Raw genomic sequence first — 22,050 nt, 5'->3', positions numbered from 1 at the left:
TCGATCCTTCTACTGCAGCGCACCGCTCATGTGGTATTCGCCCGAGCCCCGCCGAGCACGCTTAACCGCCCTCCCCGGCCCCGTCCCCGATGCTTTGCGTTTGGAAGAGTTGGGGTTAAAGAGACCTTCGTAAAGCTCGCGATAGACCCGGTCGACTTCCGCCTTGGGGACATCTGGAAGCTTCCAGGGATCGGGATACTCGATCTCCGCAGCGGATTTGCCCAACACAGCCTTGAAGGTCGACTTCACCGTGGACCACACACCACTTGATTTGGCAGGTTCCTCTCGCGCTGTAGGAACGGATTAGGACCCGCAGATGCGGAGAGAATGGGGAGAGCGCAGCTCACCTTTCGCAAGATCGTCGTTGATTTGCTTGCTCATCGCCTTCTCCACCGACGGCGTATCGCCAAAGGGCAAGACGGGCGGCATGCGTTTATGCCAGACCTCCACCGCAGGCATCGTTTCAAAGAAGGGATTCTTCCTGTCTGTCCCTGGAATGAATTCGGGATTCGTGGCGGACCGACACGTTCCGCGCCCTGCGGCAGAGGGCTGGTCGAGTGGCAGCGGTCGGGCGTCATCCATGGCAGTGCTTCGTGCGCGGGAGGGTGAAGCATTGCTTCGACGAGGATTTCGTGTCGACGTGTCACCATCCACCTGGCCTTTGCTTGGACTCGCGTTCCGCGCACGTCTGCCACCAGGGCCATTGCTTGCAGCATTGTTGAGCGCCAGCTGTTCTGTGGCGCGCTGAACGCCGCGCTGCGTAGCGAAGTCGTGCTCCGCGGCGTTGAGCTTATCGGCGCTGGCGGGTACGATTCCCGTTCTACCTGACATCTTAGCGTTGTACGCTTGTGCTTCGATGTTTCTCAGCTCGATACCGAGCCTGTCGTTCTGGTCGTTGAAGGCTTTCAGTAGCGCCTTGGACGAGTTTGCGGCGTGCTGGCGCGAAGAACTGCCGGATGGCTGTCGAGAAGTCGCAGGACCCGGTAATGCTTTGGACGGACTGGCTTGGCGACTTCTGGCAGCATTCTTCGAGGGACTTTGTAGGCCGCGGGTTTTGGCGATACGGAGGGGAGCATCTGCACCCGGACTTCCAGAGTTCTCGCGAAGGCTGGACCGGGTCGCCGATTGAGAGCGTTGGCGACTCGGGCTCTTGCATGGCGCTCTGGATTGTCGCTCGCTACTAGATGCTCTCGCACCAGCTCCACCACTCTGACTTCGCCTTTCACGTGCTGGCTTTGTAGCCGTCGACTTGGCTGGGCTCCGAGAGCGACCTCTGACACCACCCACAGCCCTTCGACCCGGACTCTTGGAACGAGCGACTCCAGTCGAGCCCTCAGCTTCAATGCTCGTCCGCACTCCTCCTACACTAAACATTCTGGTCTTGTCGATCAGAAGGTCTGGTCGATCTCCACCTGGGCTGGCAGATGAAGACCTCAACCTACGAGGCGCTTCCGCGACATGCTTCTTCCCTGGACTCTTCTTCTTTGGACTGTCCGTCCACTCGCGCTCGCCCGCCGGCACGACCACCATGGCATCTTTGAGCGGCGAGCTCGCGAGCTTGCCAACCTTCTTCGGACGGCCTCTTGGTTTGGAGCCTTTCGATGCCGGAGTGGTCTCAACAACCTTCGTAGCGCCAGGCTTTCGCGGTGTTGCGCCTGAGGTCCTCTTCGCTGTCGACCGCACCGGTGACCGCGCTGGCTTCTTGGCGGAGGTCGTGGATTTCTTCACCGCCTTGCGTTTGAAGACTTTTGCCGGCGCAGCGAGTGCTTCCGTGGCTGCCTTTTTCGCCGACTTGACTGCTTTTCTCGGTGAGCGACGTAGCGGCACTGCTGGGCTGGGGGATCGCTGTTTTCGACCTGGGGTCGCTTTTGAGGGCGATGTGGCTTTCGCTTTTGCCATGGTCGCGATGCAGGTCGCGGCTCCACACGCTGAAAAGGGAGATGATGATCGATTGATGAGCCAGGATTTTGCCTTGTCCTTGTCAACAAGAGAAAATACTTTTGGAGATGCGAGAGAAGGGATGGGCAACGCCATTGTCGGCAATCTCCCAATTTTGCGACTGGAATGCTGAACACATGCTGGCCCGGCATTCACCAAAACATGCGGCTTGCCTGCTCCTTGCAGGTCGCATCTCAGCAATCGTCTCACGCAGGCTGGTTTGCTGTCTCTTGCAAATACTCCCTTTCAAACTCATCCACAAGTCTGGTCATTCTTTCTCTTCCAGCAAACGCAACGTTGACTGCACTCCTGCACAGTCGAACAACTTGAGTTTGGCTGTCGAGAAACGTTTCGGCGGCCATCCTGTACTCCTCCGACAAAGGGCTGCCGAAAACTCCCACGTCGTCCGTTGAAAGCGCAATAGGAGCTGCTCTTTGCAACCACGCGCCGAGATGATGCTGCCCGAATCCGCCGGTGGTCAGTCTTCCCAGGACGTTGCAGGACAGACAGAGCTCGACTCCAATGCCGCGAGCCTCGATGACGTCCGCGACCGCGGGTGGCACATGGACGCAGTGTCCGAGGCGGTCAGGCTGCCAGGACAGGATCGTTTCGAGCTCGCGAGGGGAGCTAGATCGCAGGTCTTCGGCAAAGTGAACGGTAATCCCCAAGCGATTGGCTTTTGCTTTCTGGAACGCGGGCGTGAAAGTCGTCGCGTCTCCCTTTGCTGGGTTGCCGCAGAGGTCGACGCCCACGACGGACCCGCCTCGACCGACGTGATGCTGTATAGCAAAATCAACAACGTCCATTGCCTGCTGAGGCGTCATACGCCGATCTATAGACAAAATCAAATACACCTCCATCTTCTCCCCATTGCCAGCATTCCAGCCCAACAACGCATCGTCGATAGTCTGCACATAGCCCGCCCTCGTCATGCCCGTAGCCGCAAACTCCCTCGGAGTCGTACGCAACTCCAAATACCTAACACCGTCCGCCTCGAAATCCGCCAACACGCTGGCAGTCGCGAACCGCACGCTCTCCACATCGTTGCAGAGAGCGTAGATGTACGTGTCGAAGAGCGGGAAGAAGGTGTGGATGTCGACGAAGCCGTCGGTGCCGCTGCGGATTGCTGTCAGCGGATCTTCGAGCGCGCGGCATTCGGGCTGCGACTGTTTCTGCCGCCAGATGGCGTGCAGCGTTTCTTTGCTGATGCTTCCCGAGAGGTGGGCGTGGAGTTCTGTTTTGGGGAGGGCGTGGGTGAATTGTTTGTTGAGGAGGAGAGGCATTGTGTGTTTAAGGATGCTGATTCGCTATGTGCATGAGCGGTCTATATGGATCAGAAGGTCTCTCTCAGGTATGCTTACATTTTGTACGTTGGGTGCGGTTTGAGCGATCCATGTGGGGCTGCCTGACCCTCGATCGCGAGGTCCTATGAATACCTTCTCTTCTGTCTGCATCTCTCTTGATTTCTTCCTCCTTCCCACATCCGATTAGAGCTGCTAACAAACAGTGCTTCGGTCTGCATGCGAAACCGAGAGCCTCGTCCATCGTCTTCCAGGTAGCCCGACGCAATCGCGAATCCATCTTCCCCACGTCATCGACACAATCATGGACGAGCTCGTGAAACGAAGCATTCGCGAGGTTGACGCAAAGAAGAAAGCCACCGTACCCTGGAAACTCGACGAGCCTTGGAAACAGTCGTATCATGTATTTTCAGTCGATCGGAACAACTGGGTGGCTATAGACCCCACGACTCAATCCACCACCCACACTTCCCCCGACGCATCAATTACCCGCCTAGCCTTGTACAGCTGGAACATCGACTTCATGCTCCCCTTTCCCAACTCTCGAATGCGAACCGCAATTCGCCATCTCGAAGAAGCGCACGTGGCGATGCTAGATGCGCAGACAGCGAGTGTAATCTACTTGCAAGAATGCGTGGCATCCGACCTCCAGCTGCTAGCATCAGATCCTTGGGTTCGCAGCACATTCGCCCTCACCGATCTCGACATCACCAACTGGCAATCCGGGCACTACGGCACCGTCACGCTCGTTGATCGCCGACTCGCAATCGCCGATTGCTTTCGCGTGCACTACTCTCAATCCGCAATGGAGCGCGATGCCTTCTTCGTCGACATCCGGCTAGGGAAGAACCAAGACATCGTCCGCCTGTGCAACTCCCATCTCGAGTCCTTGGCGCTCGAGCCGGCATATCGGCCTCCGCAGATGCAGCTGATTGCCAAGTACATGCGTGACACCTCTGTCCATGGAGCCCTAGCGGCGGGGGACTTCAACGCCATTCAGGACTTCGATCGTCATTTGCATTCCGATAACGGGCTGAAGGATGCCTATCTTGAGCTGGGAGGGCGCGAGGAGGATGCGGAGGCTGGCCATACGTGGGGCCAGCAGGCCGCGACGGTGTTGAGGGAGCGCTTTGGCACAACGCGAATGGACAAGGTGTACTTCTGCGGCGGCGTGCGCTGTCTCGGGTTTGAGAGGTTCGGAGCGGGTGAGGAGATTCCGGATGAAAGCGAGCGGAGACAGATTGTCGAGCTGGGATTTGATCGGCCGTGGGTGACGGACCATCTTGGTGTGAAGGCCGTGTTCGAGGTTGCTCCGAGGGCGAATTTGTGAATCTCAAGTTCATAGCTGTTTCAACCCGTATGACCCAGCGTCAATCCGACGAGCGTGTGCTGCCGTTCTTTCCCATCGTCTTCGCCACCATATCGCCCTACTGAAACTCCCTCAACTCCCCACATCCTGCGCAATCCCCACCACCCCGGGCGGCCCCAACCTCTCCACCGTCCCCTTTCGCAACCCAAGCGCCTTCTCAATCTCACCCGGCGCCTGCCTCTTCCCATCCCTCAAAAGCAACATCTGCCGCACAGTATACACATCCAAAAACTCCCGCCCCGCATGCCCCCTCCTGCCCGCCTCCGTAAACTCCCTCTCCGCCTCCTCCTGCAGCCTCGCGCGCGCCTCCAGCACCGCGATCGCGGGGTTCGTCCGCGCGTTCGGCCCCGGCGCTTGGCTTGGGTGCGGGAAGGTGGAGGTCTGTGACATTGTGGGGTTGGGCTGCACGGCGCCCATGCTGCGGAGTGAGCGGGCGAAGTCTGGGTCGGAGGCGTCGAGGTTGATTTCTTCGGAGCGGGTGGATGTTGCGCGGGGTTGGGGGCGGACGGTTGGGCCTGGGGTGCGGTTTTGTGCGGGTGGTGGAGGGTGGGAAGGGGCGTTTGTGGGGGCGGTTGATGGTGGGGGTTGGGATGTTGGGGGCGCGCGGTTTGGGTATTGTCTTGCGGCTGTGCCGGCTGCTCGAGAGGCTTTGGATGCTGATGAGCCCATGGTTGGAGGATCGATGGGTGGGAGAAATGTGGTGAAGTTCGAGGGTGTGTATGGATGATCGAAAAGTCGAGATGAAGTCATGACATGGGTCTGTGCGGCAGCCTTACGGACATCCGCGTCAACGATGCGTATTTTATGCTGAACACCAAACTGTCTGTGGAAACCGACATGGAAAAGGGCAGACATGGTAAATAATAAGCAGCAACTTGATATATTATGTCTAAACAATTCGACAAGCAAATGCTATATACATCTATCCCATCAAGTCGCCCAGCTGATCGACATACGCACTCGGCACCACCTGCGCGCCCTCCTCGAGAAACTCTTCCTTCTTGCTGACGCCCGTAAGCACACACAAGGTCCCACCGAGTCCACCCTCGATGCCGAATTGAATGTCGGTGTTCAATCGATCACCCACCATGCAAGCCTTCTTCCGATCAAATTGAAACTTGCCCTCAATCGCATCCATCATCGCCTGGCTAGGCTTGCCCAGAGCCAGTGGCTGTTGGCCGGTAGATGTTATAAGCGGCGCGGTCGTCGATCCGGCACCGGGAAAGAGTGATCCGGCGCTGGGGAGAGTGGAGTCGATGTTGGTCGCGAGAAACTTTGCACCGCGACGGATGTACGCCATTCCCAGCGCGTACTTCAGGTAGGTCGGGTGGAAATCCAACCCCGTTAGCACCACGGCGACTTCATCATCCAGAGCCTTGCCGTTGGCGATGTTGACGTAGTCGTCTGGAGTGACGTCTCGCTGATAGGACTTGTCGGTGCCGCCGCAGTAGCGCACGTTCTCCGACTCGAGCTCCTGCTCCACGCCCGTCTCGCCTAGCACGAACACTTTGTTCTTGGGCGCTTTCAGGTTGAGGATGCGGGAGATGTAGATTGCGGCGCTGTAACTCGAGCCAAACACTTCTTCCTGCAAAGGCATGAGTTGTGTGGATGATGTGGTAAGGCAAGACTTCCACGTACCTCAGAAGCAGTAATGCCCATCTTGTCAAACTTCTTCTTGTAGTCTGCTCGAGACTTGGTGCTGTTGTTCGTCACGAAGACCAGTTTCTTGCCTTGGCGCGGATCAGCGTTGGCGTACTTCGTGGGAAACAGGCGGTCAACTGGACATACCCTTCTCTCGAAGCATAGCAATGGTCTCGGGTATGCGAGGAAGTAAATGCTCGCCGGACCAAAGCACGCCTATCCTTCTCGTACAATCAGTTCTATTCAGGCTCGATGCTTCTGGCGTGGGGGAAGCGTACCATCGCAGTCGAAGAGAAATACCTGGCAGTTGTTAGTGTGTCTCCTCCGTTGGGCAGTTACAAGGATATTACTCACGTCAAACTGGCTTATAAATTGATCAATGCCATCTTTATCGCCGGTCAAGTATTTGATATTCGACATCGTGGCGGCAGTGAGTCCGCGTCGGATGCCTCTGGAATGGCTGGAAGTCCACCGGCTAGATATGGGAAGAGCACACGTTCGCGCAAGGCGTATGGATCGAAACATGCACGGTGGATGAGAAAGAGATGGTTCAGGTGTCTCACCGAATTGTATTGGATTGGACGAGTCTTTGCAGACTTCGGCCTGAGGCTGCAATCCTGGGGAAGGGATGAGGTCAGGGCAGGGTCCAAGCTTCACCCGATGACATGCGACCTCCAGGCTGCACGTCCTTCCTTCCACCTCGCTTCCCTCTTCCAACCACTCCACGTTGCCTCGTTCCATGATGCGCATGACCGCGCGAGTATCTCCGTGGATGCTCTTAGCCATGCACCAGGGCTACACGTGACGAATACCCCCACGACTCCGTCCATCTCCGCCTCCACCCCACTTCATACCAACCTCCAAGCATTCTCACCAGAATGCCTCGCATCTTCCCCAAATTGACGGCCACTGCCCTCCAGGCAACCACCTACCTCCTGGGAATCGCCCTCTTCAGCATCGCCTTCCTCGTCTTCCTCAACTCCAGCATTTCCTTCGTCATCACCGACATCATCGGCCGAAAGCATGGCGTGGGAGATGCCGCGGGCTCGCTGGGCTTCGCAGACGAACTGCTCGCCCTCGTCGCATGCCCTGCATGGGGCCTCATTAGCGATCGCGTTGGTGTGCGATTTGTGGCGGTGTTCGGATATTGCGTAATCGGCTTGAGTCTGATCGGGCTGGTACAGGCGGAGAATGTATATCCAGAGCTACTCGTGGCGCGGTTGATGTTCAGTATCGGCGGCGCTGCTTGTTCGACAATGGTCACCGCCGTGCTGCCGGCGATGATTGCGGAGAAGACGGTGGTGGAGGATGATGTGGGAGCTCAGGAGCACGGGCAAGCGTTTGGACGCGCCGCGCAAATTCAGGCAGAGGAAAGAGAAGCACGGCGAAACAGCATTGGACACGCGACGGCCGGCAGTGTCAGTAGCGAACTCACCATCACTCAGACGCGGTATTCATCACAATCGCACCCGAAACCGCAGCCCTCTACACACGATGGACCAGCAAACGAGGGCCAGAAAGACGCCGTGGAGGACAAGACGGCCGGGGCCTCGCAGCTTGCCGGATTCGTCGGACTCTTCACAGGCGCTGGCGCTCTCGTCGCGCTTGCTGTCTTCCTTCCAATGCCTGCTTACTTCCAAGCACACGGCCAATCCCAGGAACAAAGTCTACGCTACGCCTTCTACATCGTCGCGGCCGTCGCGTTCTGCGTTGCAATCTTCATCTTCGTTGGACTGCGCAATCTGCCTGGTGAGGAGGGCAAGAAGTTGTCTGCACTATTCCAAACACCTTACAACGAAAGCTCGGCAATCGATCACGAGGGCCATGTTCACATCACCCTCACCCCCGCGCCATCCTATCTCTCCCTCATCAAAGATTCCGTCAAACTAGGATTGACCGACTCGACCATCTTCCTTGGGTATCTAGGCGGCTTTGTAGCCCGCGCGTCCTCCGTGGCAATCAGTCTCTTCATCCCTCTCTTCGTCAATGCTTACTTTCGCCGCCATGGCCTGTGCAACTCGGATGCAGATAACATCCCCGACATCAAGAAGAACTGTGAGCGTGCATACGGCCTCGCTTCAGCGCTGAGCGGCGTCGCCGAAACAGCGGCACTGATATGCGCCCCTCTCTTCGGCTGGCTCGGCGGACGAGCGGTGAAGGGCAGCAGCGAATGGCCGCTTTCAGCAGCCGCGGCCATCGGTGTCGGCGGCTATGTCGCGTTCGGCCTCCTCCGCAACCCCGACGCCTTCCACGGCGAAGGCGGCGAGTGGGCCTTCCTAGCAGTCATTCTGATTGGCATTAGCCAGATTGGCTGCATTGTCTGCTCCCTTGCCCTGCTCGGCCGCGGCATCAACAAAGACGAACAAACCAACCGAGGAGACGACGCAGCTGCCAAGCACCACTCTATCCCTAGCGCAGTAGGGCCATCGACAATCCTGACGCCCGAAATCACAACCCCCACCGAACCGCCGGAGGATGCACCGCTGCTATGGAACACAGTGGCCAAGCACAAACGCCCCGAGGGCAAGATCGATCGCTCGCGCCTCAAGGGTTCCATAGCCGGCGTGTACAGCTTCGCAGGGGGAGCAGGCATCCTCCTGCTGACGAAGCTCGGCGGCGCCCTCTTCGACTCCTGGACCCCAGGCGCCCCGTTCTTCCTCATGGCTGCTTTCAACGCGGGTCTGCTGGTTGCGGTGGTGGTCGTGGGCGGTATTAGGGTTGCGAGACAGCGGCGGCGGAAGGGGAGCGACGATTGGGAGCGTACTCATCGTGACTAGACAGCATGAATCCTTGTCGCTTAACAGCTCTTGCCTCCTCTCGGGGAGCCCGAAACGCATTTCTTCCCAGGAGCTCAAAACGCATCATCATCAACGCATGAATGACTCGAGTATGTAAGGTTCCCGACTCGTCGCCAGGGGTGCTCGGCATCATTCCCCCCGAACGCACAGAAGCAAATGCAACAAATACGGATGAAAAGTCCAGCAAAGTCCATTCCACCCTCCTCTCGATAATCGCCCGATCCAAGTCGCAGGCAAGCAGCACACCCAACGTCAACACCCTTTCATCTAGCCATGTCTCGCATGCAACCCGGGACGGGGGGCTTCATCGGGCTCGATGTCCGAGCCCGTCCTACAGATCGGCCCCCAACCAGCCAAGCCAGCGATTCGCGCTTAGTGGAACTTAGTCAAAGGACGTCGACGGGGGTGCACGCTGGTTGTTTCCCGCGGAGCCCGCTCCGGCCTGTGGTGACCGCGGAGAGCGCTCCGGATGGGTTTCAGAATAGGATGCATGGCATGGACAAGCGAAAGAAGCATAAACTACGATTTGGCAGGAATCTTTTAGCCCCAAGTGTACGCTTCACTTTTTTTCCCGGGGCACAGTGGCCCGATTTAGGGCAAGTGGAGGGGCGCAGGCTATTGCGTAGTCTCTCTAATCTACTTCATGTCAGACGCGCCGGGCAGGTTTAGCTGGTCAGCAGAGCCCATGTTTCTCTCGCTACCTGTCATTGCGTCTATACATCGTGGTTCTTTCGGCCGGGTGTCGCGTGCGTCGATTGCTGGTGGTGTTCTGAGAGCAGGGGGCGCACAGCGGAGCTGGAGACATGGCATTCCGTCGGCCAGCCAGAGGCACTTAAGCTCGCTGACCATGGGCTATGCAGGTAGGACAGAGCCAGGGAGTGGTGCGAGTCCCCTGTTTAGCAAGTGCGTCGGAGGATCGAAACTTTTGCTTTTCCTTCTTCCCTGTATCGGCAGCGCCGGGGGGGTATACATGTAGTTGAGCTGTTCTAAAGACTCCCCATCGCCGCCGTGGCAGTCGATGCTCATGCTCCCGCTCCCACCAACGCCAAGAACCCTAGGACAGACGCACATACCGACAGACAGGCATTGAGCTTCATCCTGCAACTCTAAAAAGCGCGCGGTAACGCCTGGTGCCCGCAGTCAGTGGCGCCGCCCACCGGGAGATGTGTAAGACGCAGAGCAAGCGAAGTCCGCTGACCTAAGGCGGAGGTCGAGGCGGAGGCGCCATGGCGGATGTGGTAGTAGCCTCCTGCGAGCCGGAAGCAGCTGTCGTCACGCCACCATCGGGCGCATCGCTGCCCTCGTGCGATCGGGCGTGCACGCTGCGCCGGCGATCCTGGGTGGGGCTGGGCGGCGGCTGATACTGTGCGCGCTGAGCTTCGTTCCCACTGCTGGGGGATGCGGGGCGAGGCGTCCAGGTGATGGTCACGTCGGTCGTTGCAGAGCCCACTGACAGCTCGTCCGGGGTGGTCGTGTGCGACGGGCGCCGCGATTCTTCACGCCGGTCCGGGCTCCGTGGGGGCCCTGCGATGGCGGTTGTTGTCTCAGCATTCGTCACGGACAGGGAGGAGGAGGTGGACTGCAGGTCGCGCGAGGTGGCGCGCCCTTGGTGCTGCCGCCACCCGGGTGGGGCGGCGGCGAGCGAGCCGCGCGCCTCTGCGGGTGCGGGCGCTGGTGTCGGCACACTTGACAAAGACGCGGTAGATGTGACAAACCATGCACCCTCCGGCTCTGGGCTTAGATCTGCGCTGCTCTTCCCGGGCGCAGCTGGACGCTGACGAGGCACCGTCGCCAGCTCCACGTCTGCATCCGCGGCAATGGCGAGCGGCGTCTGCGGGCGGGCTGGGAGTGGGGAGTCGATCTCTCGAAGCGTGCGATCAATGGCGCTGGCAATGTCTGAGCTCCGCTGATGCACATCGGAGGTCCGCTCGTCGAGGACGCGGGCTTGCCGTCTCGCTTCCTCCAAAGAGGCGCGGAGAGCTTGAAGTCTGGCGTTCAGCGCAGCAAGATAGCTGCTGCCGTTCAGGGATCGCATGGTAGCATGCACATCCGATTCGCCGGCCGTCATGCTGTAAGAGAAGGAGCGAGCTCTCCGGAGCGACTCGTAGTCTTCTTGCAGCGCTGCCACACGCGCAGCGAGGGCGTTCTTGTCCTGCTCCGTCTTCATCTGCAGGCGCCGACCAAACTCCAGCATCTGCATCCATTGCTCTTTCTCGCGCGCCACCTTGTCCTGATCTTGTTCCCTGCGGCGCTCACTCTCATCCAATTGCTCCTGCAAACTTTGCACTTGCTGGCCGAGGTCTTCGTTTTTGTTGGTCAGATCATTGACCTCCTGATTGGCCACGTTGCTCTTCTTTTCAATCGTGTGAGTTTTGACGTTCAGTCGCTGCAGCTTCTGCAGCAAGGAAGCATACTCTGACCGCAGGGTCTGCAGAGACAAGGATTTTAGCGTGACCTGGTGCTGCAGATCGGCGATGTGCGCGGAAGTCGCGGACTCGCTCGACCCGGTGTGGATGGACATTTCTGCCGCGTTAGATAACACTGGGGAAGAGGGTGATTGAGCTGTCGCAGGCGCGTAGGATGGCGCAGCTGACGGAGGGTAAACGGCGGACGAAGGCGATGGTAAGGCGCGTATTGAACGCTCTCCCGGCGTCGGAGAGGGGTGCTTTGGATATGCCGAGCTCGAGAACGATTCGGGGGATGGCGAGTTGCGAGGAGGGCGCATGTGATCCGTAGGCGTACGCTGTAGAAAGTATCTCGACTCATCCTGGGGGCCAGACGTGGTGCGATAGCCCAGGTCGGGTGAGCCGGCGACGCGCGTTCGTTTCAAGCCTGTTGAATCCCAGTTTTCTGCCGGCCGTTTCAGCGCGCTCAAGGGCGATGTGTCGGGCGGCGCGCCCTCGGATGATGAGGTGGGTTGTAGTGCAGACACGGGCGTCGGTTGATACGCAGAGTTGGGCGTTGGCTGGAATGCCCCCGCGGGTCGTGTAGCTCGCAGGGTGGCCTGTAGGTCCAAGTTGCCCAGTCTCAGCCTGTCGAGGATCCATTGCACGGCTCGAATCGAATTGTTCCTGGGGAATGTGATTGTCTGGACAATGGTTAGTGGATGTTGAACCATCACGACGATGGGAACTCGTGGTGCGTCCCCCACACATACTCGGGAGTTGGCCTTGTTGCACAAGAGCTGAATGCTCTCGTCGAGCTCTGCCACGGCAACGGCGACCTCGTGGCACATTGACTGCATTCGAATGCACGTGTGGCAGGACGAGGAGCGTGGCGGCGTTGTGGTAGGGTCGCTGTTGTCGTCCATTTCATCGGCGCGATCGGCGTGTTCCTGTAAGGACGAGAACGGGGGCAAGGAAGGCCGTCTGCGAGCAAAATCGGTGTCGCTGTAGGGAGTCGGGTGAGTCGGGTAAGTCGCAGATGGGGGGACGTTGAACATGCTTGCGAAGCGCGGCAGATCTATAATCTCGGCGAGCATGGTTAGTGATTGAATGTTATGTGGCAATCTCGAGTCGTTGATTTCACAGCGACGACGATTCGGCAAGCCTCGAAAAGAGCAGTGATCACTTGCCTTGATCGGTGGGGATCTGCAGCGACAGTGGGGCATCGCTGCCATGCCTTGCGTGCCGCTCGGGGTCGTGATGGTGCTGCGAGTCGGAGCGGGGAGAGGCGTTCGGCGCGAATCGCGGGGCCATTTGCGAGGCTGGAGAGGGGTGGGAGTGTGGCGAGGCCGTTTCGTGAGATCGCGAATGCCGGTGATTAGTCGTGATCGGGTAGGACTCCCCGGGCATGTGTACTCCATGGGGCAGGCCGAGAGCTGGGTGGCGGTGGCCACCGGAGTCCAATGGTCGAGAACCGGGGACGGGATGACGGTAGGGGGGATTGGGGGCTGCGTCAATGGCCACGACCATGTGTGGAGGATGGGGTGCAGCGAGAAAGTTCGGTGCGTGCATGTTCCTCCAGCGCGGAGGTGGTTCAATCCATGCCGTTTCCTGGGGCATGCTTCAATGCAGTCCGGCGCGGGCGGGTGAGACGGCGAGGAAGAGGGGGGGCCACAGTCCAGGGCGCTCTTCTAATCCACGCGGGCATGGACCATCGCGACTCCCCCAAAGGACCATGGGTTGGATGGGAGGAGGAGTGGTGGTGGTGGTGGACGACGGGCTCTGCACCGATAGATGAATCTTGTCCCCGAAGACCGCGGGTCCAACGAATGCGGCAAAGGCAGGGCGGCGCGGATGACATGCGAATGCGAAGCCTTGGGGGCGTGCGCAGACTTCAGCAAGGATGGGAGGCGGCGCAGGTGCAGCCTAAATCCACCCGCCGCCCATACACACCGCAACAGGCCAGGCCGTTTGCAGGCTAGTGGGAGGAAGAAGGCGACATGGAGTCACGGCGAGGATTCGGCGCCGAAGAAAGAAAGCAGGATTGGAAACAGGACACGATGGCTCGGCGTCATCAGGCATGCCCGACTGTCACGCCGTCTGACCGGCTCGAAAGCCTTGGGGGCTCTTAGTAATACGGCGCGCTTTGGCAACATTCATTGGATTTGATGGGTTGCACCACCACAAGCTTTCCGCGCCTGCAACCTCGAACCTTGTCTGCTGCGCTGGCCAGCGCGCGGCCAATGACACACCGGCTGCGCTGAGCTCGGTCGGCGCCGGGGTGCGCCATCGAGGGACGGCGAAAAGGCCGGTGGCGCGCTCCTATCGTCGTCTCAGCTCGTGGGCGGCAGCAACACCCCCTAGATAGCGTCGGGCGTGTAGCCGGGCGGCAGAGCATACGTAATCACCATAGCCAAAGGCGTCAATCTATCCTCGCCACGCCCGTTCTGATCGATGATGGAGGGCTATAAGCGTGACTGACAGGCGCGGCGTTCTCGTCCACGCACGCCACATGGTTGTTGTTGACGGTGATGAGTATGCACGAGTACGAGTACGAGCCTCGCCAAACCTCGCTGATCTGTCGAGACTTTAACCGCCTTGGGTCAGCGCAGTCCTCACTCCCCCCCCCCCCCCCCCCCCCCCCCTTCTGTATCATCATGTCGGATATGGAAGCCGTGGCATTGAAAGCCGTGGCATGGGCAGTCAGTGACGACGGGCCTTGCTCCTCTCGCACGCCTTCCCTCCTCCCGTCCGCCACCCGCGCCGAAGCTTTGTGAAGACGCCTCGCCGGCATCGAACCCGCGAGGCTGCTACAACCGGGGGGAGGAGCGTGAATGGAATCATCGCCTGTTTCGCGTAGACGAGACGGTGAGATGAGCGAATGCTCACCATCTGAAGCCAACAAAAGACCCCGATTGCCCATGGTCAATCAACATGCACCATTACCCCTTTCGGGCAAGTCCAAATCGGCCAATGGGAACGACGCGGGCCGGCTGCAACGTCGTGGGGCATCACGATGGCCTCCCGTATTACCTCAGCCCGAGTCGCCTGAGGTAAGCCTCGTAAGAATGCAACAATGTCCTCGTTAACCCCGTGTCACAACCGCATTTAGCACTCCTCGCCAGCCGCCACCCCCAGCGCCACCCGCGCACGAATCAGTCCGCAATTGGGGCAAATCACTTGGCCCCCCACCCCCCCAGTCAGAGGCGCGCCGCCCTTCCCGCCTCCACGCCTTGCTGGTAGGCATCTGCCTACATGCATCACGTCCAGTAGTTTCGCGGTCGTATTCAAGCCAAAGCTTGGACTTCTGAAAAACCCTACGCCCATTGGCGTGACTGCCCATTCAGGCAGCAAGTCATCACCCCTCCCGGCGAGCGCTGTGAACCCCACCGTCCCGAGTCCGCGGAACCCGATGATGCGCCGCCATTTGCGCCTTTGCCAACAGAGAGGCGGAAAATCAGTGGCAGAGGCAGGCACGGGGCACGGCCCCGAAGCAGCCCTGTAGGATGGGCACCTTACCTGGGTACACCTTGCAAAAACGTGCATATGCAAAGGTGGGTGCACTGGAGCGGCTTCCAAAGCCGCGACATGCGGTTTGGGTCCCCAGGGCCGCAAGGCTACGGCAACGCTTTTTGGGGCATTCGGTCCGCGCCGATCGACGATTCGAGGGGGGCGTGTGCAGTGTGGAAGTCGCGAGCCTGCACGTGTTTTTTTCCCACAAGTCACATGCGTGCCCCCCCATTTGCTCACCCCTTACTTTATTAATCAGCCCTATGCGAATCCGAGTTTGAGGCCCATGATTCATTTGTCGACGAGCATTCGGTCGACGGCTACGATTAGCGAGCGGCGTATGCCTTTCGTCCACTCGTAATAGGGGTCTGCAAGTATCTGCATTTGCAATCCACACGTGAAGCTTCGCTATCTTATCAGTCGTGGAATGTCGACCACTGTACATTATTGGTAGAGTGCAACACCTTTCGGCCGTACGCCCGTTGGCAGCCACACCGCACGCATTCAGCTAGACCGCCTTGGCTACATTCAGGCTAGCTACGTATGTAAACCCCAGGTACGGCTCGTTGGTGTTCGTCGCCGTCTCCGTACATACCGCAAGAAGCAAGCGCAGGGAGACGAGCGAAAATGTTTCCATCATCAGGCGCGCCGTCAGGAGATCAAGGCTGCGCCGTATCGTCATGCACGTCGCTATGGGGCGTGGCGTCTGTAGCTTCGCCGTCCAGCCTGTTCCTGCCTTCTTCAGCAATCGACGACTCTACTTCACCCTCGTGCGTTTGTAGTTCCGCGTTTGCCGCTTCGCTCCGCGTCGGCGCTTCAGGCTGTCCCTGCGCCTGCACGACGTCCGCTGCTGCTGCTGCTCCTGCTCCACTCGCCGCCGCATCCAGCTGGACGCCAACGGGCATGATGGGCGAGCCGTCATCGTCAGCATCGAGTTGAAGCAGATACGTCTCCCACAATTCGATGAGCTAGAGATGGCATGTCAGAAATCACCTGGTGTCACTCAAGACTGCCGAACTGGTACTCACCTCTTTCTGCGCCTCCACCGCCCCCTCCAGAAAAGTCTCCACCCCTGATTTGAAATCCTCCACCTTCTCCCTCTCAAACCTCTCCAGCTCGGCCCGCATCAGCCGTCCCATGTCCTCAAACAGCAACCGCGCGGCGTGCACCTTGCGCTCCTGGTCCGACACGTCCGCCTGCATCTGCCCAATGCGGTCCTGCTGGCTGCGACCCGCACGAAGCAGTTTCTCTTGACTTTTCTTCACGTCCGCCAACTTGCTCTCGGCCGAATGCCAGGCGTGGAAGGCGCGCTGCCGCTGCGTAAACGCCTTTTGCACGCTGCCGATCAGCCGGATGTACTCGTCGATGACGATGCCGATGGTGAGGATGTCTTGCATCGCTTGCCGGCTGTAGAGTTCTTGGATGCGGAGCTGAAGATCGGCAAGCGCGTCCAATGGCCCGGAGAGGGCGGGGGACAGCTCGACGGCGGCAAGGGCGTGGAGAGAGGTGGAGAAGTCGCCACAGGAGTCTGAAAGAGCCTTGCGCTGAGCGACAACGCTATCGGTGGATTTCTGAAGCGCCTTGAGCTGGTTCTCAAGCGCGTCTAGGTAGATGCGCCGATCGTGAAACCAATCGTCGTGCTCGACAAACTTGCCTCCGCCCCCGCCGCTGCCCAGCCCGATGGTCGACATGAAGCCGCCGGAGGATTCGGAAGCAAGTAGGGGATCTTTGGCGCGGTCTTTGTGTTTGATGTCGACGTTGAAAGCGTCGCTTTCGAGAAAGGTTTTCAGGTCGCCATCGTGTTGCAGAATGGGGTGGGCAGCAGTCTTGTTGACCATCCTCTCCAAAGCCATGCGTCTTGATTCAATGAAGTTCGCATCGAATCTGCCCACTGCTTGCTTCTCCGGGGGCGGTGGCACAACCACGCCCGGATTGTTATCGTGCAATCGCTCGTACAGCCAGAGAAAGTCTCGGTAACGCCGGGTGACGGTGAAGGTGGGGCTGTTGTAGGCTTTTGACGTGGTGCGAGTGATGACACTGTAGACAGTGTGACTCGATGCTGCGTTGCCGACGGTGTGGGGATCGCCGACTGTGATGTTGAACGTAGGTCTTGCGGCCTGCTCAACGGACATGGAAGGCTGCTGCGGACGCAGGCGAGGATCGTTGGAGGCGGCGTGAATGGGAGGGGGTACTCGCGCGCCATTGAGGGTGGAGGAGGTGGAGTCGTGGTCGTCGGAGCGGGCGGAGGCGGCGGTGCTGGGGCGTGAAGTGGTGGTGGACTGTCTTGCTCTTGTAGGCAGCTCCTTCACCGGCGGGGCGGGCGCAATGGGCTCATCGACGGGTTCTACGCCGAGCGGGCCCAAGGGTCCCATGGAATCATCGAGACTCTCGAGGGTGGTGGACTGGGCGAGGTTGCCATATCGGCGGGGCGTGCGAGACTTGGAGGCAGCAGGTCTGACGCCGGTGCTGGAGGAGGTGGTGGGACGTGCGGGGGATTGGGTAGATGTGTTTTCTGGCAAGACGTCAGTGATGATGGGACGAGGCGGTGGTCAGCTCCACGTTGTCGTCCGTACCTGATGGCGGCGTGTTCTCTGCCGCCTGGGTGGACTGTGAAGTCGAAGGGACGTCTGCGAGTGCTTTCATCAGCGAGTGCGCCGTGCTGCGACCGGCGGGCGAGCAGCATACCGTCCCACGGAGATCCTCCTTCATCCATTGCATGCCAAGGGTATTCGTGCGTGTCAGCGTTGTGTGCCATCTGCGATGAGACTTTGGGTTTTCTGCCGTCTGCCTGAGGTACCGGCCGGAGGTTGTCATCAAGCTCGCAGATCCCCGGCGGGCGGGCGCCGCTGGCGGCGTCTCGGCTTCGGAACGGCTTCCGCCAACGTCACGCGAAGCAGTGGGTTGCTTCTGCAAGAACAAACATCAGAATACCTTATCTTCTTTTACTAGGGAAGGGCAATTAGACATACAACGCCCACAGAATATAGGTAAGAGTCCAAAACACAACCACTGACCCTCCTCTCATATTCCTCCCATCTCATGCTCATATCCATGCTCAATCCGCTCCTTCTCCATCCTCATAGCCTTCCGAATCACCGACTGCCCCTCCACGACCTTCGTATCCACCCACTTTGCGTAGCCCAGATCCGGCGGCGAAGCGGGAGCATGATGGTAGGGACTCGGCTGCGTCCTGATGTCCGGATTCTGACTTCCTGCTAGAGGCGGTGGGGCAGGCGAAAGTGGCGAGAGGGGTGAGCTGGGAGTGGTGGTGAAGAGGGACTGCTGGGCTTGGGATTGCGCGCTGGGTGTTGTTGGAGTTTTGGGTCGGGGGTGGAAGGGGTTGAGGAAGTTGTGGAAGAAGCTGCCGGATGTTGGATGCTCATGTTCGTCTGCTGGTTTAGGGGTTGGAAAGGCTGGGGCGGTGGAGGTTGGCGGGTCGGTGAGCGCGATTGCGTGGTGGAGAGATGGATGTGAGGGTGTTGGTTCTTGCTGTGCTGCTGCCTTGGGATCTACTACTGCAGGGAGCGAAGGTAGAGTCGGTCGTGTTCGCTTGATGATGGGAACTTTCGGATCCGGCTTGTCTTGCGGCGCCCCAGGAGTACTTGCCACGTTGGACACCGGCGCAGCTTGTGACGAGGATGCCGTCGCACCTCCTCCAGCCGGGATCGATGGCTTCCGCGGCGCGCTCGTATTCAGTAGATCGTGCATCCGGCGGTGCTGCTCATCGATACACTGCCGGCCGACCAAGCCTTGCGTAGGTGAAGGTCTCTTGCTCATGAAATGGTCTTTCAGTTCTTCCGGTGACAGCGGAGCCTCAAATTCACCATATGGCTTCACGATATGCTCCTCTGTCGTCTTCTCAGCATGTGAATGAATCTCGCTGGTCGCTTGGTCGATCATGTCCAGCAGCTCCGGGACTGACGATTGAGTACTCGAAGACGAAGTCGCCATCGCAATTGCGCATTTCTTGCCTTTGCTCTTCCCTGCCTCTGGACCGGACAGAGAGTGAGCATTGATCGATGCCATTGAGGCGGACACATTCGCCAGCTCGCGAGAAAGTCGGTGCAAGGTCGTGCTGATCGGATAGTGCAGCGCGGAGCTGATGATGATGTGTCTCAGCTCACCACCTTGCTCCACCACAATCGCATCCAAGTCGTCTTTGAGACGTCTTGTGACAATGAGACCATCTTCATTGCTTCCGCCAGAGAAACCAGCTGTACGGGTTGACGTCGTTTCCGACGACTGCACATTAGGGCTCGGTGAAGATGGGACACCGCTGCCATACATCTGCGTACCCCGTTCACCAAGCCGCCGCCCATCCTCCAAGTTTGGCCCATTGATCTCTCGCCGCTTAATCCTCAACTCCGTAACACAATCCGGACAAGCATCCGAGCCTGCAGTGCTGGTCAGAGAGCGATCTGCCACGACCCAAGGACTCGTGGCTTCCATCTGCCGTCTCGCAGGCAGACCTGTAGGGATGTACGCACCGCTGCGACTCTTGTCCAGCATGTCTCGTGCTCCACCGGCTACTTGCTGATGGGCCCTTCGACCGTGGCGAACACAATTGTTGCGCGTGCCGTGCAGAAAGGAGGCGGCGGTCAAGCGATCGCTTCCATCGCCCGTAGGCGGCGCTAGAGTGAATTTCTTGCGTTTGGATGAGCTTGTGCTTGTCGCCACCGGAGTAGCAGCTGTAGGAATAGGACTCGTGCTCGGACTAAGCGCAGGTGCGGGCGCTCTAGCATGCGACAGCGTCGCCGGATATACAAGAGATCTCGTAGGTTCTGGTGCGTGAATGATAGCATCGTTTGCCGGCTTAGAAGAGTACAGCGGTGTCTGAGGCCGCGCTGCTGTCGCCGTACTGCTCGTCCGCCTGACAAACCGCTTATACCGCAGCGGGAAGACAATCGGCACATCGGCCGGATGTTGCCCAGCCCTGGCCTCCAGCGCGGCGATCTTCTCTCTTACGCTCGTCAAAGTGAGGTCCCCGCCTTTCTTTCCGCCCGCTCGAGTTTGAATTTCATCTTCAGCCCCATCCAGAGTAGAGCAGCTTTGCGTCGCAGGTGTGAAGGTTTCTCCGCTTTCCACTCTTCTGCTGGGGTAGGGAGTTCTCTTTCCGTCCCGTACGAGTGGTCCTCCTGGCGCACGCTTCTCACACTCTCCGCTACGAAGACCGGAGCCGGGAGGTGGGCGACGGGAGGCGGTGGCGACTGGAACTGGCCGCGCGATTCCGGGTAGACGATTTTGCTCGCGGGGAGCGGACTGAGGCTCGCAACCGCTTCGTTTGTCGCTGGCTGCGGCCCCTGTACCTGTGTTGTGCTGCCGTCCGAGTGGAGCGGGTCCGTCGACGGAGCAGGCGTGAGAGGGTTTCCTGATAGCGTTGCCGTGCTGCTCGAGATCGTTGATGGAGTCGAATGTCCCGTAAAATGGAAGAGGCTGCGAAGCGAAGCAGAGATGGAGCGCTCGGCTTTGAGATCGCGGCTGTGGGCTGTGCCGGCTGTGCTGGTGGTGGTGGATGTGCGGAAGCTGCTGAAGGAGGGCTGTTTCTTCGGCTGGGCTGCCGCGGGTTTGAGGGCGGCTTTCGAGATTGCCTTGCGCTGCAGACTGGGCGTAAGCAGAGGTGGAAGTCGTACTACTATGATCAGAGACGTACGATCTTCTGGCCCAACGTCGCCATGTGAGGTGGGTAGAGATGGGTCGAGGAAGTGTGTTCCTGCTGCTGAGCCGGCTCCAGATGTATCGTTGTTGGAGAGATAAGCGTTCGCGTAGCGAGTCCAAGACAGCATTGAGCGACATTTAAGTGCACATGCTATCCAGACCACGCCGAGTCATCCAGAAGCGCGTGTAACGAATGTCTATAGTTAGAAATATGCCGCTCTCGATCGACACGGCGAGATGTCGAGAGCGGCCGGTGATAGTCGTAGAATGGAGAATGGGTGGTGAAAAGAACAGAAAAGCACTCTGCGAGGGTAAAGATGAGGGAAAGGCGAAACAGAAACAGCGCCTGGGTCAAGGGCGAGTTGGAAGGGACGTCCCTGTAGTGGAGCGCAGCGTGGTTTGGAAGAGAAGGTGCGAGATCACCAGATATCGTTGTAACGGGACTATGTACAATTAATCCGGAGGCGTATCTATTTGAGCACAGCTTGCAAGCTCTCCAGAACCTGAGAATGGTATTAGTTATCAGAGAAAAAGGATGCACACAAGAGTACCCACCTCAAGTTCGATCTTTGCTTCGGCAATATCCTGCTCGCTGCCACTGCCTTGTGCGATCTTTTGGGCTTCGGAGATCTGGTTCCTCACGGCCTGCAATGCGGTGTTAGATTGACATTCTGATGGAGCGGTAGATGTGGGCACGTACCTCGGCGCTGAAGTCTTCCAATGGGTAGCCTTCAACGGCGTTGATGCTGAGCACCGAGCCGGGCTGGACGGTCGCAAAGCCACCAGACACTGTTCGGGTTTTCTGTCAGCTATATGTCGCCTTGCACCTCTTTTACTTCCACACTGTATCCTCTGCGGCCGAGGAAATGTGTGCTCAAACGTACAAAAGAATTGTTTGCTTCCTCCAGCCTCTTCAATGACCTCGACGAGGCCCGGCTTCAGCTGCTCGATGGAGGGAACGTGGTTCGCGAGGACACCCATGTCGCCAGACTCTGCGGCAAAGTTGACTTGAACGCTGTGCTTCTGTTTAGCCACGGTAGATGTTTACCAGCCAGCCGTGGGCGGGAGGCATCGGCTCGTAGGGCGGGATGGAGAACATACACATCTTGCGACTTGTAGATGGCCTGTGAGGCGACGTCAGTACCTTGTTCACTGCGCAGAGCTCTTCGAATGGTGAAGACAAACCTGGTGAGGTAGAGCCAAGCTCAGCTGGATCTTGTCGGGCGCAACGTCGGCATACGTGCGCCTCTGGAGCGGCGCGCGGAAGGCAGATGGGCGGGCTCTGATTGCCGCGCGGGCGACACGGAGGGAGTTCATGATGTGGAGGTGTGAGCGGATGACAATGGGTGTGCTGCTTCCTTTTCGCCAGGGAGTAGGAGATGCTTTCACCTCAAGCTTGCCGCTCGGCGGGAAGACCCGAGCCGATGATGAATGACTAAGCGTTGGAGTCAAAA

The 22,050-nt window shown here is 58.9% G+C and overlaps 10 protein-coding genes across 10 annotated transcripts; 2 read left to right on the top strand and 8 right to left on the bottom strand.

The window, feature by feature from the left end:
- Positions 1 to 9: 9 nt before the first annotated feature.
- Positions 10 to 1,899, bottom strand: BDY17DRAFT_323013 (uncharacterized protein; the record flags this gene model as incomplete). The annotated part of the gene is made up of 2 exons (XM_033736927.1): positions 10 to 290; positions 348 to 1,899. 2 exons carry the CDS (start codon positions 1,897 to 1,899, stop codon positions 10 to 12), a joined length of 1,833 nt encoding a protein of 610 aa, XP_033590711.1.
- Positions 1,900 to 2,144: 245 nt separating this feature from the next.
- Positions 2,145 to 3,221, bottom strand: BDY17DRAFT_309446 (uncharacterized protein; the record flags this gene model as incomplete). Its single annotated transcript, XM_033735333.1, has 1 exon — positions 2,145 to 3,221. One exon carries the CDS (start codon positions 3,219 to 3,221, stop codon positions 2,145 to 2,147), a length of 1,077 nt encoding a protein of 358 aa, XP_033590710.1.
- A 322-nt stretch (positions 3,222 to 3,543) lies between these two features.
- On the top strand, positions 3,544 to 4,569 carry BDY17DRAFT_323011 (Endonuclease/exonuclease/phosphatase; the record flags this gene model as incomplete). Its single annotated transcript, XM_033736926.1, has 1 exon — positions 3,544 to 4,569. The coding sequence occupies one exon, from the start codon at positions 3,544 to 3,546 to the stop codon at positions 4,567 to 4,569; it is 1,026 nt and encodes a 341-aa protein (XP_033590709.1).
- Positions 4,570 to 4,680: 111 nt separating this feature from the next.
- BDY17DRAFT_309445 (uncharacterized protein) lies at positions 4,681 to 5,277 on the bottom strand (the record flags this gene model as incomplete). The annotated part of the gene is made up of 1 exon (XM_033735332.1): positions 4,681 to 5,277. One exon carries the CDS (start codon positions 5,275 to 5,277, stop codon positions 4,681 to 4,683), a length of 597 nt encoding a protein of 198 aa, XP_033590708.1.
- A 192-nt stretch (positions 5,278 to 5,469) lies between these two features.
- BDY17DRAFT_295044 (HAD-like domain-containing protein) lies at positions 5,470 to 6,822 on the bottom strand. Its single transcript, XM_033733244.1, has 5 exons — positions 6,604 to 6,822; positions 6,528 to 6,549; positions 6,397 to 6,465; positions 6,247 to 6,338; positions 5,470 to 6,193 (listed from the first exon to the last, which is right to left on the bottom strand). The coding sequence occupies exons 1-5, from the start codon at positions 6,772 to 6,774 to the stop codon at positions 5,531 to 5,533; spliced, it is 1,017 nt and encodes a 338-aa protein (XP_033590707.1). The 5' UTR covers positions 6,775 to 6,822; the 3' UTR covers positions 5,470 to 5,530.
- Positions 6,823 to 7,127: 305 nt separating this feature from the next.
- BDY17DRAFT_248345 (major facilitator superfamily domain-containing protein) lies at positions 7,128 to 9,026 on the top strand (the record flags this gene model as incomplete). Its single annotated transcript, XM_033730902.1, has 2 exons — positions 7,128 to 7,562; positions 7,761 to 9,026. The coding sequence occupies 2 exons, from the start codon at positions 7,128 to 7,130 to the stop codon at positions 9,024 to 9,026; spliced, it is 1,701 nt and encodes a 566-aa protein (XP_033590706.1).
- A 1,219-nt stretch (positions 9,027 to 10,245) lies between these two features.
- On the bottom strand, positions 10,246 to 12,528 carry BDY17DRAFT_323008 (uncharacterized protein; the record flags this gene model as incomplete). Its single annotated transcript, XM_033736925.1, has 2 exons — positions 10,246 to 12,135; positions 12,205 to 12,528. The coding sequence occupies 2 exons, from the start codon at positions 12,526 to 12,528 to the stop codon at positions 10,246 to 10,248; spliced, it is 2,214 nt and encodes a 737-aa protein (XP_033590705.1).
- Positions 12,529 to 15,343: 2,815 nt separating this feature from the next.
- BDY17DRAFT_295038 (vacuolar protein sorting-associated protein Vps5) lies at positions 15,344 to 17,819 on the bottom strand. Its single transcript, XM_033733243.1, has 4 exons — positions 17,627 to 17,819; positions 17,515 to 17,568; positions 15,970 to 17,453; positions 15,344 to 15,909 (listed from the first exon to the last, which is right to left on the bottom strand). The coding sequence occupies exons 1-4, from the start codon at positions 17,694 to 17,696 to the stop codon at positions 15,601 to 15,603; spliced, it is 1,917 nt and encodes a 638-aa protein (XP_033590704.1). The 5' UTR covers positions 17,697 to 17,819; the 3' UTR covers positions 15,344 to 15,600.
- Positions 17,820 to 17,862: 43 nt separating this feature from the next.
- Positions 17,863 to 20,932, bottom strand: BDY17DRAFT_295034 (uncharacterized protein). The gene is made up of 2 exons (XM_033733242.1): positions 20,592 to 20,932; positions 17,863 to 20,535 (listed from the first exon to the last, which is right to left on the bottom strand). Exons 1-2 carry the CDS (start codon positions 20,722 to 20,724, stop codon positions 17,963 to 17,965), a joined length of 2,706 nt encoding a protein of 901 aa, XP_033590703.1. The 5' UTR covers positions 20,725 to 20,932; the 3' UTR covers positions 17,863 to 17,962.
- On the bottom strand, positions 20,911 to 22,014 carry BDY17DRAFT_295031 (ATP synthase delta chain). The gene is made up of 6 exons (XM_033733241.1): positions 21,782 to 22,014; positions 21,698 to 21,720; positions 21,481 to 21,611; positions 21,297 to 21,385; positions 21,152 to 21,241; positions 20,911 to 21,099 (listed from the first exon to the last, which is right to left on the bottom strand). The coding sequence occupies exons 1-6, from the start codon at positions 21,911 to 21,913 to the stop codon at positions 21,067 to 21,069; spliced, it is 498 nt and encodes a 165-aa protein (XP_033590702.1). The 5' UTR covers positions 21,914 to 22,014; the 3' UTR covers positions 20,911 to 21,066.
- Between the last annotated feature and the right edge of the window lie 36 nt (positions 22,015 to 22,050).

The sequence above is a fragment of the Neohortaea acidophila genome (assembly GCF_010093505.1).
Source record: "Neohortaea acidophila strain CBS 113389 unplaced genomic scaffold BDY17scaffold_4, whole genome shotgun sequence".
NCBI classification, from domain to species: domain Eukaryota; kingdom Fungi; phylum Ascomycota; class Dothideomycetes; order Mycosphaerellales; family Teratosphaeriaceae; genus Neohortaea; species Neohortaea acidophila.
Note: the sequence above shows the minus strand (reverse complement) of the source record. Positions and strands in the feature narration are given on the sequence as shown.